The 22,276-nt window shown below is 37.7% G+C and overlaps 1 protein-coding gene across 1 annotated transcript in view; it reads left to right on the top strand.

The window, feature by feature from the left end:
- TTN7 (Structural maintenance of chromosomes (SMC) family protein) overlaps positions 1 to 22,276 on the top strand; it is a 263,011-nt gene that overhangs the window by 122,378 nt on the left and 118,357 nt on the right. Inside the window, exons 10-14 of the mRNA XM_089458168.1 lie at positions 41 to 286; positions 405 to 526; positions 1,008 to 1,152; positions 5,836 to 6,008; positions 6,148 to 6,247. Of these exons, the coding sequence (XP_089314294.1) occupies positions 41 to 286; positions 405 to 526; positions 1,008 to 1,152; positions 5,836 to 6,008; positions 6,148 to 6,247 (786 nt within the window). The remainder of the gene's footprint in view (positions 1 to 40; positions 287 to 404; positions 527 to 1,007; positions 1,153 to 5,835; positions 6,009 to 6,147; positions 6,248 to 22,276) is intronic.

The raw sequence follows: 22,276 nt of genomic DNA, 5'->3' as shown, positions 1-22,276 counted from the left end.
CCTTGTACTTGCCGTGAAATTTTGGTTTTGGCCTTTGCAGATTGAAGAAGCACGAACTAAAGTATCAGAAAAGTCAACGAGCATGTATAATAGTGTTCTTGAGGCACATGAACGTTTTAAGACATTAGAAAAAGATTTGAAAAATTTAAGCAAGGAATCTCAAGCCATGGTGAAGGAAAAGGATGCTGCAGAGAAGCGGAAAACTGAGGCAATGAAAAAACATGCAAAAGTTGAGCTGGATGTCAGAGATTTTGAAGAGAAAATCAATGGAGAAGGACGGATGAAGGTTTTCCAATAGCCCCGAATTAAATTTATGGAATTTTGTTTTTCGTTTTTTAAGCAAAGTGTATAAGATGTTGCACCACTTACAGTGTTTTCTTCTCTTGATATGCATTATAAATTAGGAGGATGTAGCGAAAGAACTAAAAAGCCTTGAAAAAGAGATTCAGAAACAAAGAAGGGAACTTGAAAAGGTTAGGCCGTTGCACGAACAGCAACTGATTGAAGAAGAGGAAACAACTAGAGGGTAGGCCAACCTAGTTGCTCTCTGTGTCGTTCTTGATCTGATATATAGCAATTTGAAACACAGGATTGTACCTAACTTTTTATTTTTTTATTTTTAAAAGATTCTAGGAAGATATTTCAGAAAGGAAACAAGCTCTAGTGGAATTTCTCTTTAAATCTAGAAAAAGATATAAGAATTATTGCATTCCAATGCAAAGAACATTGTGTGTTTTGTATGAAATGGTGTTTTTGAAACCTAGCTTGTGTGCTTATCAAAGAAATTAATGTAGATGTTACTTAGGTGAGAAATAGAAACACTTGTAGAGGAATATGATAATCTAGTTTTGAAGGCTTTCAAAGAATGTATTTCTAAACAAACAGGGAAACCTATTTGAAATAACTTCTCGATTTATGATCAAATTGCCAAACAACTGTATATCAATGGAAAGAGTCCCTGCCATGATGTGGTTGATGATATAGTGCAAAATTTATTGAGCTTTCAGGATCATGGAACGCGAAAAGCAACTAAGTCTTTTGTACCAGAAACAAGGACGAGCAACACAATTTTCAAGCAAAGCTGCCAGAGACAAATGGTTGCAGAAAGAGATTGATGATCTACAGCGTGTACTATCATCAACTATGGCTCAGGTGTGCTCATAATTTATTGTGTTTACATGATAATGGAGTCTATTCAATTATTGTTTGTTTGAAATTACTGAGTGTAATCGCCATTGCTATTAATGCTTTAATAGCCATTGTGTTAAGTTTAGGTATGTTCTATGCTTAGAGCAATTTATTTCAATTTTCATAGTTAACTCAATATCTTTTCCAGTTTAGCAATAATATCAACGTTAAAGTAAACTGCAGATAGAACATAAACATAAATCGCAGAAGACAAGCCAAGACAAGAGAACACAAGATATGGCGCTAGCCGGGGACATACCCCAATGCGGGGAAACCCTTCGTCAATTCTTCTTATATGTTCTTCAATAGTTCAACACTTCGACTTTCTAGATAAGAGAATATATCATCTCTACATGAGATCAGTTGAAGACATGCTGCTTCAACTGATTCTCCAAGGTGACTCCTTCACCTATCCTTGTGCTGCATCTTGTCCACATGCTGCACCTCACCGTGCTGCTCCAATCACTGAGCTGCTCTCATCACGGATCTGCACTCAATGCTGCACTCATCATCACAATGCTGGACCTCATGTTGCTGCTGTCACAGTGTCTAGCACTGCTGTACATAGTGCCACTGCTGCACCATGCTTACTGTGCTACTGCTGCTCCTATGTACAACTGCTACACCAATTGCCATTGCTGTTATGACTTGTAGTCTTCCACACAGTCAAGAGATAAGTCTTTTTAGGACTGTAGTTTACCTTGGAGAGCTTTCTCTCATGCCACACTGCCCTTTGAAGGTGCTGCCCACCCTTGACAGTCTTTAACACAACCTCAGCTGTGTGCTATGGCTTGCAGCCTAGCACAACAGCTAGCTGTAACTTTTGACCTTCCCAAATGATACCCAAACAGTCTCAAACAGTAGCATTGCCTTCCTCATGAACACGGCCAAGCTGACAACACTTACCTGCACTCAAACGCATACTTCTAACCCTTGACAATGGCTCTGTCCATCTCTTATTACAGTAGCATTATACAGCCCTTAGAACAGGTCTGAGGCAGCCTTTCTGGAGGACTGTTCCATCCTATATGAGCTCTCAAACAGCTCCCTCTATCCTCTGCCTTCTAGCAAGATACACGGCCTCCTCTTCAGCCCTTCAGTCTTCCTTTATCACACAGTCACCTACAACAAACACACTGTCCATTCATGTATCTTAGTGTTGTGTTAAGACACTTTCTTGCTGCGTTCTAGGGCTACCTGTGCTGCATCTTAGGGTCTTTACATAGCTGAGTATTAGGGCTCCATTGACAGTGGCTTTAGGCTTCTTTGACTGCGAATATAGAGCTTCTTAGGACAACGGATTTAGGGCCTCTTGGGACAGCGAATTAGGGCTCCCTGTTTGCTGCGTATTGGAGCTTTCTTGACAGCAAGTAGGACCACCCTTGACAGTGTCCTAGTCTCCTTTATGACTGCGGATTAGGGACTCCCTTTAGCTGTGTTTTGGAGCTCTCTTTACAGTGGATTAGGGCCTCTCTTTAAGTGTAGATTAAGGCACCTTTGACCTGCGGCTAGGGCACTTTAGGACTGCGCATTAGGGCTTCTCCTTCAGCTGTGTATAGGCCTCCTTCACTGTGGCTAGATCTCCCTATTTGGACAGCGGCTAGGCTTCCTCCTTGAGCTGCGAATATGACTCCCTCTTGACAGCGTATAGGGGTTTCTTTGAGCTGCGTATAGGTCTCCTCTTACCTGCGAATAGATCTCCTCATAAGACTGCGGCTAGGGCTCTTTAGTTGACTGCGTCTAGGGCTCTCTTAGAAGACCCTTTCCACTACGTCCTCCTTGAGAGAGGACAACCCAAACAAGTGGAGAGGAGAGATCAAGAGAGATGAGTGTGTGTGGAATGACTCTCACGTCATCTCCTTTTATACTAAAACCTTGAGCACCTGTGGGGTTTATTTGGTTGCTGGCCGACTTTGACGAATTGTCTCATAACACAAATAAATTCATATCTTCATGAATACTTATCGGAATCAAATGATCTTTAGATCAATCTTACACCTCTCAATGAGAGGGATCCAAGAAAAATATCAGCTACCCTTAATATATGACCCACATGGAGTTTGGCCCTAGTTACCAATTTTAACACTCCCTCTCAACTAGGGAGAACTCCATCTGCTGATCCATATGTTTGACTGTACTATCTCTGCCATCAGTGCCTTGCACTGCTCTTCTCTGTTCTGCTCTGCTCTGCTGAACCATGAAGAAGAAGAATTGATCGAAAATGTCTCATACCATTCTCTACTGACTCGAAGTTAGTTTCATATGAGGAGAGTGTGTCATACCACTCTTACTGACCCGAAGTCAGTGTCATTGATCCCAGATCAATATCACAAGAGAGTGTCTCAAACCACTCATACTGATCCCAGATCAGTTTCATTGATCCCAGATCAATGGAGATCATCCTAGCATAGGGAGTACAATAGATACAACGATGCGTCCATCGATAGTACTACTAATGGTCCCTGACCCCATTTCTCTACTCATTGATGAGATGAGAGGTACTTCCCATGAGTCCTAGACTGCATGGGTAGGATGCCTCGACAGGAGAACTAATCATCCTGTCCCACAGGAGAACGAATCATCCTGTCCAATAGTCGCCACAGGAGAACTAATCATCCTGTCCAAAGTCGCTATGGGGTATCACAGGGGAAGATTGAACCTTTCACCTTGTACATAGCGCACCACAAGGGGAGGGTGAGTCGCCCTGTGGTCGTATGTCACTCCAATAAGTCCCCCAAGCTCCCTAGAGCTCCCAGAGTTCAATGCATGCAACATGCAGGACCCTTATAAGAAGGTCTCTCAACGACTCCAAGTCGTTCGGGAAAGTCACAGATTTGACCTTTCCCTGGGGCTTTGACAAAATGTCTGCGATCTTTACATCAGTCTCAATGCGATGGAGCCTCCTCGCTCATCGACTTACCATATCCCAGATAAGGTAGTATCTGATGTCGATCTGCTGGAGCAATTATCGAATACGGGATTCCTCAACAATCGAATCCCCCCCTGGTTGTCATAGAGGATCATGGTATTAAAGATGCCAAAGTATTGCAGCTTTAGTAACTCTAAGGAAGAGGATATGAGTCCACTGTGTCTACCCCTTCTGCCTTCATTTTAACTTTCTTCAATTCTCTTATTAATATAAAGCATATTTAAAATGTTGATGTTTGTAGCTTGTGCAGGTACTTTTGCACAAGCCTAATTGTCTAGGGATGCAGAAGTCGCCCAAAGTCTACTTAGACACTTGCTCTAATGTGAGCAAGTTGCATTTGTAACTTAGCCTAAGTTTTAACTTTAGGAAAAACACATAATTATTATAGTTTCTAGTTGAGCTTAAGAAACATTAGAAAAGGTAAAGTACTTATTTTAGTAATTATGCTTTAATCTCAGCTGTTGATCTCAAGTGAGGGAAGATCTAATCTCGATTGTCAATCACTTTTGAGATTCGGGTTAGGAATTTAGCTTAATGAAAAGTTATAAAAGCAAGGCTAAGGAGTCCCATTGTTTCAGGCATAAAGGGTATTGATCCAACCAAATTCTTAGGAGTCCCATTGTTTCATGGAAATGCTGAAGGCAAATCTTTTTGAACACATCATTTAGATAGCAACTGTTTCACACATAATTTAGATAGCAACTGTTTCACACATTGGTTTTTAGAAACTTACCATCAAATATGAAACTATTAAATTTGCATGTCAAATTTTAAATTGATAACATCCAATTAACATAGAATTATTTATCCTTAACTTAATTCTGAAGTGTTTACGATTTTAGGGTTTAGAAGTAGATTTAGTTAGACCTTCAGCAATGACACTTGCCCTGCCATGTGGTATGGCTTCTCTGAAACAACTATCAGATGACGTGGGAATCAAAGTTTTTTCTTATTAGTCTACTAGAAAAACTAAGACAGCACCCACTTTACTATGACTTATGGGAATCAGTCAAATGATGTGATTTGATTTTTAAAACATTCACGAGCTAACATTATAGTTGATCATTATCCACTAAATATTCAGAAAGAGGATAATGATATGTTTCCAGAACGTGAAACACATTATCCACATGTAAAACATGTTTCATATGAATTGAAACGTGTTTCAAGTGTGTTTCAGCGTTTCTATACCCAGATTCAGCTGGTACAGGAAAAGACGATTTCTTTCCATGTTTCGGTGTGTATGTTTGTCTATATATATATATATGTTTCTCCGTTTTCATATTATTTGGGGTTCATGTTTCCAGTGTGTTTCCATTTCGGAAACATGTACCGATTTCCTTGTATCATGCAACTTAGGTTTGAGATGATTATAAGCACGTTCTAATAACTAACAGTAATTCCCCTTAAATGTTTGGGAATCCTGTTGCATTGTATTGTATGAGTTTCTTGTAAGAATTGCCTGCTGTTCCAAAATTGTTTTATGAATTAATTAAATTAATTTCAGTTTCTTCATATTTGTTGCTCTGTAACTTGTTCTGGCTGATCAAAGTAAATTTGTTGTGGCTCTATGATATTCACAGGAAGCTAAGATGCCTTTGGATTTTTCTTGAATTCATGTTGTACTGATGTTTATTACTTAAATGTATGATTCAGTTGCAACGAAGTATTTCTTGTATGAATTGCTAATGTTCAACAATGTGTGTGAACTTCAACAGGAAGAGAAGCTTCAAGAGGAAATAGGACAACTCAATGAAGAGATTTCCCAGCAGGAGAAAAATATAGAGGCTCGCTCAGCAGAAGTGAAAGATCAAGAATCACTTATTTCTAAGTGCCAGGGAGATTTTGCTAGTCTTAAAATAGAGAGGGATGAATTACAGGAGACTCGAAAGTGAGTTTCAATGATTACAGTCAGTTTCTATTAGTGCAGTTGTTCAGTGTGTTGATTTAGTTCAGTGAGTTCTTCAAGGGCTTTTTGTTGGAAGATTATACATGTAAAAAATAAAATCTAAGCATTATTTGTATGGCAGGAAACTCTGGAAACAGGAGAATCAACTTGCATCTGAAATTGATAAATTAAAATCTGAAATTGTGAAGGCAGAAAAAAGTTTGGACCATGCTGCTCCTGGTGTAAGTAGCTTGCTATATTGACGTACCTTTTCCATGATCTATGAATTGAATTATTCTGCTTGTTAGACACTTGATAATGGAAGAGAACTTTGATTGTTCTTTTGAATAAATTGAACTGCATGCATCTTCAAAAGACCCAAAAATCAGGGTTGCCAAGGTTTGGGTGGGGTGCCAATATAAGGATACCATTTTTGAAATCTGTGTGCTGGGTCATGTCACATATGCAGGCATATGAGATATGCACAACTTGAAATAGCAGAACTGACAATGTAAGACAGTGATATGTTCTTATGCAGGCTGTCAGGCTACATGAGAACCTGACTGCTTATGAATCTGTGCAATGGCTTGCACAAGTATTGGACCCAGCTGTGCCTAAATTCCTGCATCAGCTTGTATCCGAGTCCTCATGTTTGCCCTCAAATACCTAATCCTAGTGCTGGTGTGCTCATGGGTTGTTGCACTCATTAGTCTAGGCTAATGCACATGATGATGCTGTCACCTGTGCACCTGCAACTTGCCAGTGTTGAGGTTTTGCACCCCAACCCGTTGCATTGTTCTGTTATTGCACCAATATCTGAAATTCCATTTTGCACACAACTTGCAGTTGTACCCAATTTCATGAGGTTGTTGCATGTTTGCAAGTCATAGGAAAAAAAAAATTCTATAGTGTCCAAACCTTTTACTTTGTTAGCTGAGGGTTGTGAATAGTGTTGATAAAATCGCCGTTTTTCGGCGATATCCCGAATATTTGTGATTTTTTCAACCAGCCGATTTTTCAGCCAAAAGAACTTGCCATTTTTTCTGATTTTTTTCTGATTATGAAAATATGAATATATTTTTTATTTTTTAATATGTGCCACGGTTTTCTGATTTTTTTGCCGATATTTCTGAGAAGATGTTTTTTGGACCCTTGCCGATTTTTTGCTGATGCTGATTTTTTCAAGACTGGTTTTGAATGAGATGGAGGGTTGGTTTCCGAATGAGATTTCTTCCTTAGCTGATAATTATTTTTTCCACTATCAAACACTTTAGCTATGGTGTCTAACTATGAGTAACCATGCACTAAAATATTTTTTGTGTCAAGATATTACAATTTAATTCAACCCTTAGAAGGGAAATACACATTTAGACATAGACCCTCTAGATACTACTTAATTCTGCGACACAATATGATCTAGTGTGAAAGATACATAAACTCGATAAACACTAGGACTCACCTAAGACCTTGTCAACGAATTCCACCCTAGCTTTGTGGTATATCTGGGAAAAAACTTTGTCGATTATGTGTGTTTACAAACACACATAATTTGGGGAGGGTAAAAAACTCCCTAGCATGAAATCCTTTGACAAAAATCATAGGCTTACCTAGGTGTTGTTACATGGCTTCATAGTCATACTAGAATCATTACAATAATTTTGCAGAACTTCGGTTTACAATGACAATATTTATGTTGAATGATGACTTTGATCTTCGAAAAAATTTGTCTGCTGCTTTATACTCTACTTCTTAGACGGTTGACAAAGTGTGGTCAACAGGACGTTGTTGAAGAATGTAACTAGGTTTGGTCTTCATAAAATGTATTTGAGTCACAATGAAATGTATTTATCAAAAGAATGAAAAAGATATTTTTATTATGACTTATTAAAGCATGGGTTTCATGCTTGGGTCATCATGGTTTAGGTCAAAGTCCCCATTGAGGACTTCTAGGATTTATTTTGAGTCATTAGAGTTGTTGTCCATTTAAAGAGACCCTTCTTGAGCTTTTGAATCATGTAAAAAGAATTAATATTGAGTCAAATATGCTATTTGTCCCCTCCACACTAAGTTGGCCTCAAGGAGAACAAGTCACCTTCAAGAAGGGCAATTTGACCTCACTAGAAGGCTATGTATACAAAGCAGTTCGAATTCAACTTGGAGCATTCACTTACTCTCACGTAAGTTCAATATCTAGAAGAAAGCACTGGGGAAGTGCGAAGTAGGGAAATAAGGCGAAAAAGGAGTGCGAAGTTGGAGAAGAAGAAAGAAAGGGTCAAGATCAAAATTTTGGGCTATATATCTCTCTCTCGTATGGATTCCTCTAGGAGATCGAAGTCTTTCTTGTCAAGTCGAAGTTTTCTGTTGCTTTTGCCAGTTGCTGGGTCGAAGTTGTTGCTAGGTCGAAGTTGCTGCTGAACGCTTATCATATGCAAGAAGGAAGAAAGGGATGACTTGATGTGGAGGAAGTCAGTGTCTAGGTCAAGAGTCTTGGTTTATCTCAAGAAGTTATTAAGAAAGAGTTGTTGACTGGGTTTTCCCCTAGACAGGGGTTTTTCCCTGGTTGTTTGCCTATATCTAGTGTCTGTGATCTTTTTGATATTGTTTTGGTAATTGCTTGATGAAATAAAAGATGAAAGAACATAAAGATAAGCAAGTCACAAGTAATTATCTATATAAACAAAATATTTCTGCCTTTTTGATTTTCTAATAGAGGTAACACTACTTCGAGATCAAAGCCCCAAATTTGGAAGAGAAGTCCCATATAAGCTGAATGTGCCCTTGATTACCAACCTTAATTCAGTTAGATGTAGTGATGATTAATTGTACCTGATGGTGAAGATGCAATAATGGACATTATGTGTGATTGGCAGGTGGTTTCGTCATGGGCTGGGCAACTTAATTGGGGCCTAAGTCCACTGGAGGAGCATATGTAACCCTACAATTGAAGTGTTGAGAGCCATGGGACTCCTATCGCTAACAAAGCATCATTTCACTCCATGGGCAACTTCAAACCCCCAACAATCTGCACCTTGCCCCACATTATTCATGAGATGATGCACTTGGACCAGTGTGCCCCCAATCGATTTAGTGGTATATATGGGTTTTGGCAGCTGATCTAAGGCCCAAATGAGGTTTGTCTCACCACTGAGACATGGGAGGGCTAGCGCCATCCTCTAAGCCCTCAACATTGGAGCAGATACAAGCTCTTCTATCACAAGGAGACTGATGAGGGCCATTTTATGTCCCTAACACAAAACCAGGGTCCAAACGATGACTTGCATGGATATCTAGGGGCCAACCCCTATAGGATGATTTTAGGAGCCCACTTCCTTCAGTTTGGCACCAAGAGAGCTCAAATCATGCCTCCAAGAGGCCCATGTAGTGATGGCGTCATCATTTCGGCCCTCTTGTGGGTTTATCTTTCTGATTTTACACGTCTCTTTGCAAATTAAATTTAAATTTAAATTAGATTTTCTTTCTTTTACTTTAAAATTTAATTTTTCCTTCTTTTAACTTGTGTAGCTGGGGAATACCCCTCTTAGCTACCCAAAAATCAACGCCAACCAGACTAGGGGTAGAATGTAAGGAATCTATTGTGCAAGTTACCCACTGTCACCTCAGCAGCCATGCCCCTCACTTCCAGTTTTAGGTGCGTGATTTCCTAGTCTAAGGGGGGATTCCATATGTTTGATTCTAAGCTTATTGTTTAGTATAAATTGAAGCGTTGCTTAGCTTAGATTTTTGCCATTTCTTAGAGGTGAGTTATGATGATGACTTGTTTGAAGGTATTTAGTATAGTGTTGGTTATTCGATTAATTATTAGTGAAGTGCTCAAAGCATATAAACTAAATACGTAATCAAATGCACATAACAACAAAATAAAGATTCATTCATAAATCTTTGATTCAATTCCACTAATGATAGTGTAATATTTGCGTCAAATAATACAACTTAACATTAAGGATTTCTGAGCAAGAAATGGCTTGTAAAACTGATGTGCCTGGTGTTATATCCCTCAAATATATCGACGTCAGGCCAATACGAGAGAGTAATCTTCTTTGTTTGGTACCAAACATGCCTTTTCTCACCAAATCGAGCGGTTCTGTACAAACCCTTACAATGCAGATTGAGATAGTTAGAATTTACATTTTTTAAAAATTTAATTTAATTTGTTGGATGGCCTACCTCTAAAAGAATCCTAGGTGCCCCCTAAAGCATTTGCCCCCATGTCTCACTCACACTATTCATTTAATCTTCTTGAAAGTCTTGAGCCGAGTTTGTTGAGGGGATTTGGAGAGATTTTGTAGGGTTGTCTTGAGGGAGCTCTTGGGCATATTTGAAGAGCTGGTTTGAGAGCTATTGGGTTGAGTTTTTAAGGGAGATTTGGAGCTACTTTAAGGGATTTATTTTCCAAGTATCTTGGTTTGCTGCTAAGTTGTTTTTAGAGGTGAATGAGGAGGGCATTTTCATATTTTTGGGTGCTGCGGAGAGCTGTTATTTTTGCCATATGGAGTTGCATTTCTTCTCGACATTCAAAATGCTTCTCAAAGTATTTCAATGCATCTATTCTTCTTTTACTATTCTCTAAAACATTGTTGTTTTTTCCTAGAAATTAAAATATCCGATGGTTTTGTATGCAGAGTTTTATTGTTGTTGTAAAAGTTGCCATGGCCCCTAAAAACAAGAATGATTTCATCTATTCATTGCCATTTAGATGAACATGGGGTAAAAATATACAACTATTGTGGGAATGAAGTTAAAGGTGTGGGGATCCATAGCATTAAAGTACACCTAGAACGTTGGTGAGGCCAAGTAAAAACTTGTATTTTTTTTTTGATGAGGTTAAAACAGAGATGCTAGGTTTGACTAAAGGCTACTTAACAAAGAAGGGGAAAAACAAGTGAGTTTAAAAGAGAGAGAGAGGGGATATTGAAAAAGATGATGCTCCTTTTAGTGACCCTGATTTTGAAAGATGTATGGCTAGCCTTAAAGAATGCTTCAATTTTTCCTATTAGAATTGGAGATGAACATGCTTTTGGCCTTAGTTCATCTAGTTTTAAAAGGAAGATTAACATGCTTCTGGCCTTAGTTCATCTTGTTTGAAGAAGGCATGTAAAGGGATTGACTCTTTTTTTGTACCCTGCACCACCTTTGGTGCTCAACCCACCATTGATGCTAAATGGAAGAAGATAGAGGAGGTTGCTTGGAAATGCATCGTTAGATTGCACTATGATGTAGATATACATTTCAATGTCACTAATTATGCATATTATCATCTCAGGGGGCCACGTCGACAAAATGAAGTCCAAAGAGTAGATGAAGACCTCAAAGTGTTCAAGAAATTATGGACCAAAACAAGGTGCACTATTATGTCTAATGGATGGATTGATGACAAATGCCGCACCATTCTAAATTTATTAATTGCTTGCCCAAAAGGTACCATGTTTCTCAAATATGTGGATGTATCTGGTTAGGTGAAGGATGCACAATTATTATTTCATCATTGAATGAGGTGGTTGTGGAGGTAGGCGTAGAGAATGTTGTACAAGTGATCACAAATAATGCCTCCAACAATGTTGCAGTTGGAAGGATGTTGGAGGAAAAACACCCCACCATTTAATTGGACTCGATGTGCAACCCATTGTTTGGACCTCATGCTTGAGGATTTTTGGCAAATTTGAGTGGGTGAAGAAGTGTGGAAGAAACAAAATACATAACTAGGTACATATACAACCACTTATGGGTTTTGAACCTTACAGAGAAAGCGCATTGGGGGTAAAGAGCTTGTTTTGTTATTGATTACGCGATTTGCAACAAAATTTCTTTCATTACAATCCCTTGTTCAACAAAATCCCTACCCGAGGAAGACATTTTCTTATGATGAATGGAATGCATTTTGGTGGAGCATAAAGACCAAAGGGAAATAGAGGGTTGACCATGTGTCTGCATTTTTGTTTTTTTGGATGAAAGCATAAGAAATAAGACTATTTAGTGGTCCTTTTGGGAGATGTTGATTTGGGGTAGCATCGGATGTGCTCTAGCCTTGAAAATTGGTGGAGAGGCTAAAACACATGAGATTTCCAAGACCCATAAATGGTTTGGGCAGAATCTAACCAGTTTGGGAGATATTAAAATAATTAATATTTCTAATGGGAAAATAAAATATTAACGTGAATTAATATAAAACTGAGTTAGAATGGTCCAAAAGTCATGGATCAATCCAGATCTAATCTTAGCCATTGATTAGAGACTTAATCTCGACCGTTGAATTGTCAACGAGAAAAGTATAAGAGGAGGCTTGATGGTCCCCTGGAGAATACACCGAGTTGATCAAGAATTCGATTTTTTTGGACAGGGCTTGCTGAGGAAATCGAAGGAGTGATAAGAGTTGCAGCTAAGGGGCAGTGAATGCAGTAGCAGAGAGGTAGAGATAGTATCAGGAGCATCAATGTAGAAGTCGAGAGAGGTTTGACGTAGAGCACACAGAAGCAGCAAGAGGCCACACAAAAGTAGCAAGAGGCAACACAAAGGCAGCCAGGAGTTGCGCAAAGCCTGAGGAGGGTCAGCGTGGAAGACGCAGAGGCTCAGAGGCTGACGCAAAGCCCCGAGAGGCTGACGTTGGGCTAGAGAGGCTGACGTTGGGCCAGAGAGGCTGATGCAGACCCTAGAGATTGACGCTGGGAGATTTCGTGGGGCAGATTGGGGTTGATACTTGTCTCCGACTGAGAGGTACTACTATCGAGGGCATTCTCTGTTGGGTGAGCCATTTCTGGCACCCAGATTGTATTCTGAAACTACTTAATAATAAAACTCTCAGATAGCTTTACCGGTTTTCCCGCATTGGGTTTCTTCGGGGACATTAGTCCAAAAATAATGGTGTCACTTGTGTGCTTGTCTTTCCTTCAGTTGATGATCTGTATGTGTTGAGATTGTACTTGTATTTATTTTCAGTGTTTACATGGTAAATAACTTGTTAATTAACAGAACAAGTAAGAAGAAATAAATCAGAAAGTATAGGAAGGATTTCTAATAATTAGACTTAGAAATTCCAATAGGAGAGTGTTGTAGATAGTGGATTGTGATAAAATTGCCATGGGTTTTGTTCCTTGAGGCCATAGGTGAGGGCTGAGGCTAATGAGCAAATAAAGTCAGTATATCAGGATAAAAGGTTGAATTACCCTCCTATACAGAGAACTCGATGAAAGATGGAACAAGCAACTCCATAGACCTTTACATGCAGCTAGCTCCTACCTAAATTGAAGGTGTGTAATTTCATTTTTCAAAGTTTATGAGTTTTGATATACATTAGAAAAGATTTGCCAAACATTCCAATTCAATTGATGAATGTCGTTTTGCTTTTTGAACTTTGAAGGTAGCATTACGTTGAAGATTTTGGGGTAGATGGGAAGGTAAAATAGGGATTCTATAGATGCATTTAGTGAATGGTCCCAGATATGAGCATCCAAGATGAAATACATAGCAAACTCTTGAATATATATGGGAGTATCAATACTGTTGCCACAAAATCTGGAAGGCCTAATGTGAAACCCCACTAGGTAGAACCAAAAGTTATGGTAATAAGAGAAAGGGCCATTGTTGTCGCCTTAGTTACCTTTCTCCTGCTCTTTAGTGGTATTTGACCACAAGGGAGGCTTCCCTAAATCACTTCAAGGATACTCAATTACTATGGCTCTGGGTGATATATAAGAGGTTGATAAGATGGTACAAACTACTGACGAAGCTTGGAAGGCCTAGATGTTATATGCCCAGATTCAAGTACTATATTGCTAGACCAAATACATGGCTATTATAAGTTAGGGTTTTTCTGATTTGAAATGATAGGGTGCACGATGCCATATAATAGCCAAAGAAAAGGCATTTCAATGGATATCAATGAAAGGGAGTAAGTCCTTCCAATAAACACCAAGGATTAGGGTTTATGAATAGAATTTTATCATTGAAAGCATCCATAAACAACTGATAAGGGTGAGATCATCCCTAATGGGGAAGGTTTTACTATGCAACAATGCTAGATTTTTTCTTATATATAATTTATTGAGGCACTTCCTTCTTTATGCACCGTAAACATCAAACCTAAATTCACTTTTATGTAATTTCCCATATAGAAACCCTAACTGCTAATCATAGACATCTAGGAGTAAAGAAAAGAAATTTAACAAATTTAGAGAGTTTACAACACAACTAATGATTAGTGCCAATGTTGCACGACTCGTGCTCGTATAAGACTCATCATGCTATTAACTCATCAACTCGTATAAGACTCGGGAACGACCCGTATAAGACTCATATAAGACTCGGGAACGACCCGTATAAGACTCATATAAGGCTTATCAGGATACAAAAAAAGTTAAAATATGGTAGATTTTAAACACAAAAAAGGAACTAAGGGCAATTCCAATCCTTTTAAGTTAAAAAAACCGCAATATATGCAATAATTCATAACATCATTTCATATCTATAAAAGTACAACATAACATATTCGATTTTTGTAACCAAAACATTTAGATGCTGAATAAGAAAAGCACTCATGATTCCATAATTAAAATAAAAAATGTCAGTAAGTTCAAAATTGAAATACATGTCATAAATGATAACCGATTGTCTGATAACAATCTTTCCAGCATTTAGGATCACTCGCCATCTAAAACCAACAAACAAATCAATGTGAAAAGTGCCCAAAATGCTTTTGGAACACTCAAAACTGTTAGTATACAAAACCCAAAAAACACCAAATGAAATGATAGAATGAAAGATATCAATTTCTACACTATGCAAATAAGGAAAAGACAAGGTAACTTAACCTTTTCATTGCTTATTTTATTGTTGTTGGGACAACAACTAATTTATCCTTCAAATACTAGATTTAGCAATGGAAATTTTCAAAATCATACCACGAGATATTGAAGAGAATTTTATGTGCAAGAAAAGAAGGAAATATCTTGGAGAAATCTTCAAAGGGTTGGAGGTGAAACTTGGTGCAAGGTGGGAATGAGTTTCTTTTGTATTTGAAGATGGGTACTCCAAGCAAGGAGGATCCCAAGTCTTCAAATTTTGAGGCACTTGCTATTGCTTAAGATCTTTGCCAAGAAAAAATATTAGTAGATAGGGGCCCCCTACACATGAAACCTTGAATATAAGTCAGCCAACCGAGATGAACATATAATTTAGGATTTCGAAGTATAAGAAAAAGAAATAGACTAATCAAATAACCAAATTTGAAGAGTCTATTCTTATTGAGTGACAACACCCCTTCAAAGGCCTATTACAACAATAATAAAGCATTCCTCATTTCCAAAAAAGAAAAAAGAAATAAAATAAAATAAAATAAAATTGCCTTTTTGAGAGTCGACAAGTCTTATAAGGGTTTGATACGGGCCTTATACAGGTAGCTAGGTTTAATAAAATACCCGTCGAATCCAAGTCTTAAGCGTGGGTTCTATACTAAGTCACCAGATACGCCGAATTTGAAGCATTAAATTCGAAATTCGGCGTTTTTCAAGGGAAAACAAACATATTCGTTCGAGTTCGCCATTAAATTCGGCGAACTCGAATTTCAACCCGAATTTGATTGTCTGTCGAATAAAATCGAATGAAATTCGTTTAAAATCGTTTAAATTCGGCTACATTTCATTAAATTCGTTTTTTTACCAGGCCGAGAAAACTGCAGGCGTGCCCACTGGCGCGTGAGTCTACAGCTTGAAATTTACCACAGGCGTGTCGGTGCTGCGTGCCCACTACCGCGTGAGTATTTACCTGCGATTGTTTTTATGTTTTATTTAGGCTCATATAATCGTTGCTCAACTAATCGTTAGTAACATATGGATTCGTTACATATAAATTTATAATCGTTTACGGTTTCCGTTTATCTATCCCAGCATTCCCAGCATAACATTCGATTCCTCATCCTACGGCACAAACTGCCTCGCGATTCGCAACAATTCTGTCGGGTGTATAACTATTGCCGTGCTGATTGACTGTACCAACTCCCCCGTATAACTGAACAATCACTTTCCATAATTAATTAGTGTGAAGGGTGATTTTGACCCCACAATAGCTGGGCACATGTATTGCAGATTTGCATGTTATCATTGCATGTGCATCATTTATCGGCCCCCAAGCACTCTGTCAATCTCTGCAAAATATTTTCTAAAGCACCGTGTGAATATATGCAAGATAAGAATCACGAGATCGGCAAAATATACTTATTTATTTATTAATCTAACTTATTTTAAAGTTTAATTTGATCATTCTCAAAATTTCATTATATAAAAAATATATGTTAGAACATTAAGTACAGCGGTGGTGAGATTCATTATCAACAACCCATAAATATTTTATGACCATAGACCTCACAAAAACAATCTTAGAAAGTGAACACAGTTTTAAGACAAACGCTTTTTAACAATAACCATGCGTTCCCACAAACATCTTAAGAAAAACATTAAAATTTGACCATTATAAAAAGTTCATTATGTAAAAATTATATATGTTAACATATTAATTGCAGCGGTGGTGATTTAACATGAACAACCCGTATATATTTTATGACCACAGTCATCACAAAACTATGACTACGACTTCCCAAAAAGAATCTTCAGAACAAACATTAAGCTTAAGAATGTTACAAGATTATGGCCACTAAGAGAACAAACATTAAGCTTAAGAATGTTACAAGATTATGGCCACTAAGAGAACAAACATTATAAGATTATATTATATTGTTATAATGTTATGGCCACTAAGAGAATAACCACTCAGATAATGTTATAAGATTAATGTTAGATTGTAAGTGTTACAACTTTTAATAGTCTGATTATAAGGATAATCATGATAAAACTCACTCCATACCATTTCTCATATGCATATGATATATCTATCTTTAACATACATTTTTTTTTTCGAATTTCTATATGTCGAATTTTATGTCGAATTTTATCGACAAAATTTGAGTTGCCGAACTTTATTCGAATTTCATGGTCCTCGAACTCGAACTCGAACTCGAACCTGGTGACTTAGGTTCTATATGAGTGACCCAGCTCGCTATATAACCCGCCAAGACCGTCGGGTACTCGCGGGTCTTATATGGGTGGTTCTTCACTAATTAGCGCCTTATTGTAAATGGGCTTAATGGAGTCTTGTAGGGCTAAATTCAATGAGAACGATATTGATGGAGTAAAAGGGGATGACCAGGGCATTCACTTTTAAAACCCTAATTATTTTCCTTTTGAGGGAGGAATTTAAATATAAGAAATGCAAACTTGGAGTTTCCTTATAACTGTTAAAAGGAAAAATTTTGCATGCTATAAAGGAGCAAGATTTCAACATGGATTTAGCATTTAATCATGACACAAAATAGAAAAACCTCCTACAAAAATGCAATATGCAAAATATAGAAAATAGACTTGAAACTTGCAAAACTCTCTAAAGAAACACTTCATTCAATCCTAGGAAAACATCTCCATGCAAAATTCCATCTCCAGGAGAATTCTCACCATAGAAAGATCACATATTGCTCATGTAGGCAAAAAGGACTAATTGACACCCTTGCACAAGCAAAGTGTGATAAATGTATGATGATGAAATGAAATAATGGGAGCCTATATTTATATGAAACTTACAACCTTTATTTTTACAAATTTACAAGTAAAATCCTGATACAAGTTTGTTGAAGTGTTCAACAAGTGAGAGGTTACAAGCCAACCTCATAATAGCTAAAAAACATAACAAATAACGACAAAATAGGCCACACATGTGGGAAAAGAGGCTCCTCCACAATGACGTTATCCTCCAGGGGATCTCAAAATGCCACAAGCAAGTGTCAAATAGGTCACAAGTGCTTCATACTTTAAGAAACATCCCAAATTCCATGGGTATGTACTCCAAAAGTGCCTCCAAAACCATGACATCATCACCAAGATGCCCTACATCATCCTTCTTACGGCCAAAGGAGTGACATGGCACCCCTATGCTCAAAGTGTTGGGGTCCAATAATGATGTGCAAGCCCTCCCTTGTCATCTCAAGGATAAAAATCATTATTTGGACCCCATGCCCATCAAACAATGTTAAGGCCATATTGGAGGTGTCTTGAGTTCATCTGGGCTCATCGTCAATAAATCTAACACCAAGCCTTAGTGGCTCAGCATTTTGGGTTACTCTAGAGTGTCAGGTACCCTATGGATCCATCTCATAGCCCAACGTTGTCGTTTGGGTGGGCAACACTGCATCATCATTGCCATATCTACTCACTGGTATGTTGCTGAAAGAGATGAGAATCATCTCTGAAGAGGCCTCTGTTGCTATGATAACACCACTTTACAAAACTCTCAAGATCGAGTGAAATCAACTATCATTAGGGAAAATGACCATAAATGCAACATAGTCGAGCACATGGTTGCGGGGGAGCGCCCTCTCCCCCTGAATTTGCTCCTGCGCGCTTCCTAAAAAAAAATTCGCTCCCTAGCTTTCTTCGCAAAGACATTTCAAACACAATTTTTCCGAAGAAACAAGAATTTTTAAAGTGGGGCAAACTAATATTCAAGACTATGGCCCTAGTGTTGATATGCAATTCATGGTAATGTTTAAGTATAGTAAAAGTGACATTATCCTCTATGTTTCATTTTCATCCTTTTACTTAAATTTTTAACATTACCATGAAATGACTCGGGATGTTTGAGAGTGTTCCAGACCTCATTGGATTTCATATGGAGAAAGTAGAATTTCAGATCTCACTCAAAATCCAACAGGTTTATTAGTTTTTCAGTATTGGGGGGATTGCAATGTTTCCATTGGATTTTATCATGTTCTAGGTTATGGAACTAGTATTCAATCAAGAGAACCAAGTCCTCTATGTACCTTGATGTTAGTGACATTGGTTTTCGAACTCCTCTATCATGACCCTACTAAAAATGTACCCATCTCTCAAACAAAATCTTGACTTGACGTGCTATGTTTTTTCTATCTTATGTTAATGCTTAGAGGGTGATATTAATGGCAAAGATTCCCAGATAGGCAATGATTTTGATAATATGTAGGTATTGGTTGTAGTACAATTTTTTTGGATGCTAGAGGCGATCTAGAGCCTATTTGTTGATGTATTTTCAGTTTAGAGATAGATTGCACTCGATGTTATTTTGGTTATGTGCACCCTTACATGCTATATAAATGAGAACTTATAATTTGTGGACCTATGTTTGATGAAGGTTCTAACAACTAGATGAATGATGTTATATGGTTTAATCCATATTTTTATGTTTTTTATCAATAATTCATCATTCTACATTGTTTTGTTGACATATATGTATCAAAATATATAAAAATGTATATTATATAAAATTCACTCCCAAAATCGCTCCTGACCCAGGAGCTTTTGCAAATGTTGCTTCCCGCTCCCACTTCCACAAGCAATTGTGGTTGGGCATACCTAATGTTATGGGCACATGAATACTTCATACAAATCTCGTCTTCAAATGTCTATCTAAATCAAGTCTTGTAAGCAAGTTACTTCTTTATGTTAGGGATAGGTAGGTCAATAACCCTATTAGGTGTTTCCAACCCCCAAGGGGAAGTGGCATGTCTCAAGTTAGCCCATCAATCCATAGGTGTGTGTGAAATGTGTGCTTGTGGAGTGGAAATGAGTTCAATGCAAGGTGCCATAGCCATGTGACCAACTAATGGAGGTCCAACATACTGCGTGTGTAGATCTAAGGAGGGAGAAATCGTGGAGGCATTAGTTGCCCCTTTCGTCAGCCTGCGTTTTCCACCCCTTTGGTGTGCCTTTTACTTCTCTATGATTTGCCTTTATTTGGGTGCATAGCTCAGGTTCCCAAGCTTGCTTCTAAAATATTCCATTACTCTTTAAGGATGAGTAAGTTTATCGCTCTTCAAGGTTGGGAGAATACAAGAGTTCCTTTTTATGGATGAAACATCATGTGCTTGAGGAACTGGATGATGGCTAATGAATGGGGTATAGCTCGTGCTAAGATTTTTCCCACACGTTGAACAAATATCACAACCATATTTCGTATTTTATCTTTTTCTTTGATTGTGGCTTTCTTATGCTTTTACCTTTCTTTTAGCCACATCAACCTCCAAGGCTAATTTTTTCAGGCCCGGACTCAAGGATGAGGATAAGTGTGCCAATCCTAATGACCATTGACCACTAGCCCGAAGAATGGAGATGAATAAAGGGAAAGATTGAAAGTGGTAAGTATGAATTGCCTCAATCAATCCCTTCCTAGTTGTTATGAACATATAATAAATAATAATAATATAATAAATAATGATAAGTTAATTAGTTAATGCAGTGTTGTGTGTTATCAGAAAGACATGTCCATTAGTGGAAAGGCACTTTGCCTAGGTATTTGTAATGAGGCCTGTCATTGTAATATTCATCATTTTATCAATTATTTATCTATCAATACATTTATACAATTACAAAAATATTGTCTTTAAATACAAACAAGCAGTGTTTGTTACGTTGGTATCAGAGCCAATTTTAGGCACTATTGTCATGTTTTCAGATCCCAAAATTAGGGAAACTAAGACACTTTTTAATGAATTAAAGGAAATCAAGGAAGCTAGAAAATAGTTGCACCAAAGAATAAAAGAATTAACTACAAATGCCTGAAGGATCTTAAAATGCGGAGTCAAGACCTGAAATCAAAATTGCCATAAAAAAAAGACGGTTTCAAGGAGTGTTCAAGGTAAAAATATTGCAAGTGCATTTTCAGATGCTGTTAACAAGGGTTATGCAAACCATTTCAGCCAAGATTGGGTTATAACAGTGATTAGTGAAAATCGAATCAAAGCAACGACAATAAACAATTTAACGATGGAAAATAATTTGTTTGACTCTATGCCTATGATTACTAAAACCAGGGAAGGTAAGAAGCCTGCAATTATTCCAATGTCTATTGAAGGCTGCTTGATGGAGTTCATGAGGCCAGAAACCCTTGCTGGAGAAAATGGATGCAAATTTCCAATTTTGTTTCTAAGCTTGTTAATGGTTTTGATAATCTGGGAAACACAACAACAAAGGAAAAAAAATTTAGTCTCAATGTTTTTCTTTTTGACAAAGCAAACATGGGTGACAAACATACAAGTGTTCTGCACAAATGCCTCTGTGTTTACTCTCTAAAAAAAGAACTATACGAGAATGCAAATAGCTTTTGGGACACAATTACCTCTGTCCCTGATCAAATGTCCCGCTGCCCTTCCCTTTGTGGCCAAGAACACAGAAAGATTAGAAAGCGTCTAAGTCACCTGACACGGGGATTCGGGATTCGTGGTGTCAGATTCAGACACGTTGACCCCCCTGAACAGGACACATAGGATTCGTTATATATATATATATATATATATATATATATTAAAAATTAGATATTTCTTACACAAATTTTAATTAATGATACAAATTTATTGATTTCAAATATAGATCTTCATCTATAGCTATTAGCATGCATAGTATCTTTGTCATTAATATCACCCTCTAAGCATTAATATCCAGAGGTATCTTTGTCATTACCTCTGTATTTGTATAGGGATCTTTGTCATTAATATCACCCTTTAAGCATTAACATAAGATAGAACAAGCATAACATGTCAAGTCAAAATTTTGTTTGAGTGATGCGTACTTTTTTAGGAGGGTCATGATACAGGAGCTCGACAACCAATGTCACTAACATCAAGGTACATAGAGGGATTGGTGCTCTTGATTAAATACGAGTTCCATACCCTTATACATGACCAAATTCAATGGAAACATTGCAATCCCCCAATCCTAAAATCCTGAAAAACTGATAAGTCTGCTGGATTTTGAATGAAATCTAAAATTTTACTTTCTCCATATGAAATCCAATGAGGCCGGAACCACTCTCAAACATCCTGAGTCATTTCATGGTAATGTTAAAAATTTAAGTAAAAGGATGAAAATGAAGATTAAGGAGAATAATCTTCAACATTCTCCTTAATCTTCATTTTCATCCCTTTACTTTAAGAATTTAACATTACCATGAATAGCATATCAATACTAGGGCCTAGACTTGATCATTAAGCTGCCAAAATGCTTGCCAAAGGAAAATATGCGTGGCTGTAATGACCAAATGCGGCCTTTTTATACCCGCGCAATTCACTTTTGCCACCTAACGAGCCCTGGAAAACAAGACACGCTGCCAAAATCGTGACACGCAGTCGGATTCGACGTGTCAAAATAGGATACAACGTGTCATGGTTTTTGGACACGAATCTCGAG

This window comes from Pinus tabuliformis, chromosome 7 (assembly GCF_031772625.1).
Source record: "Pinus tabuliformis cultivar Carrire ecotype Pingquan chromosome 7, CPIR1, whole genome shotgun sequence".
Classification (NCBI taxonomy): Eukaryota; Viridiplantae; Streptophyta; class Pinopsida; order Pinales; family Pinaceae; genus Pinus; species Pinus tabuliformis.
The sequence above is the reverse complement of the archived record's forward strand: the minus strand, read 5'-3'. Positions and strand labels throughout refer to the sequence as shown.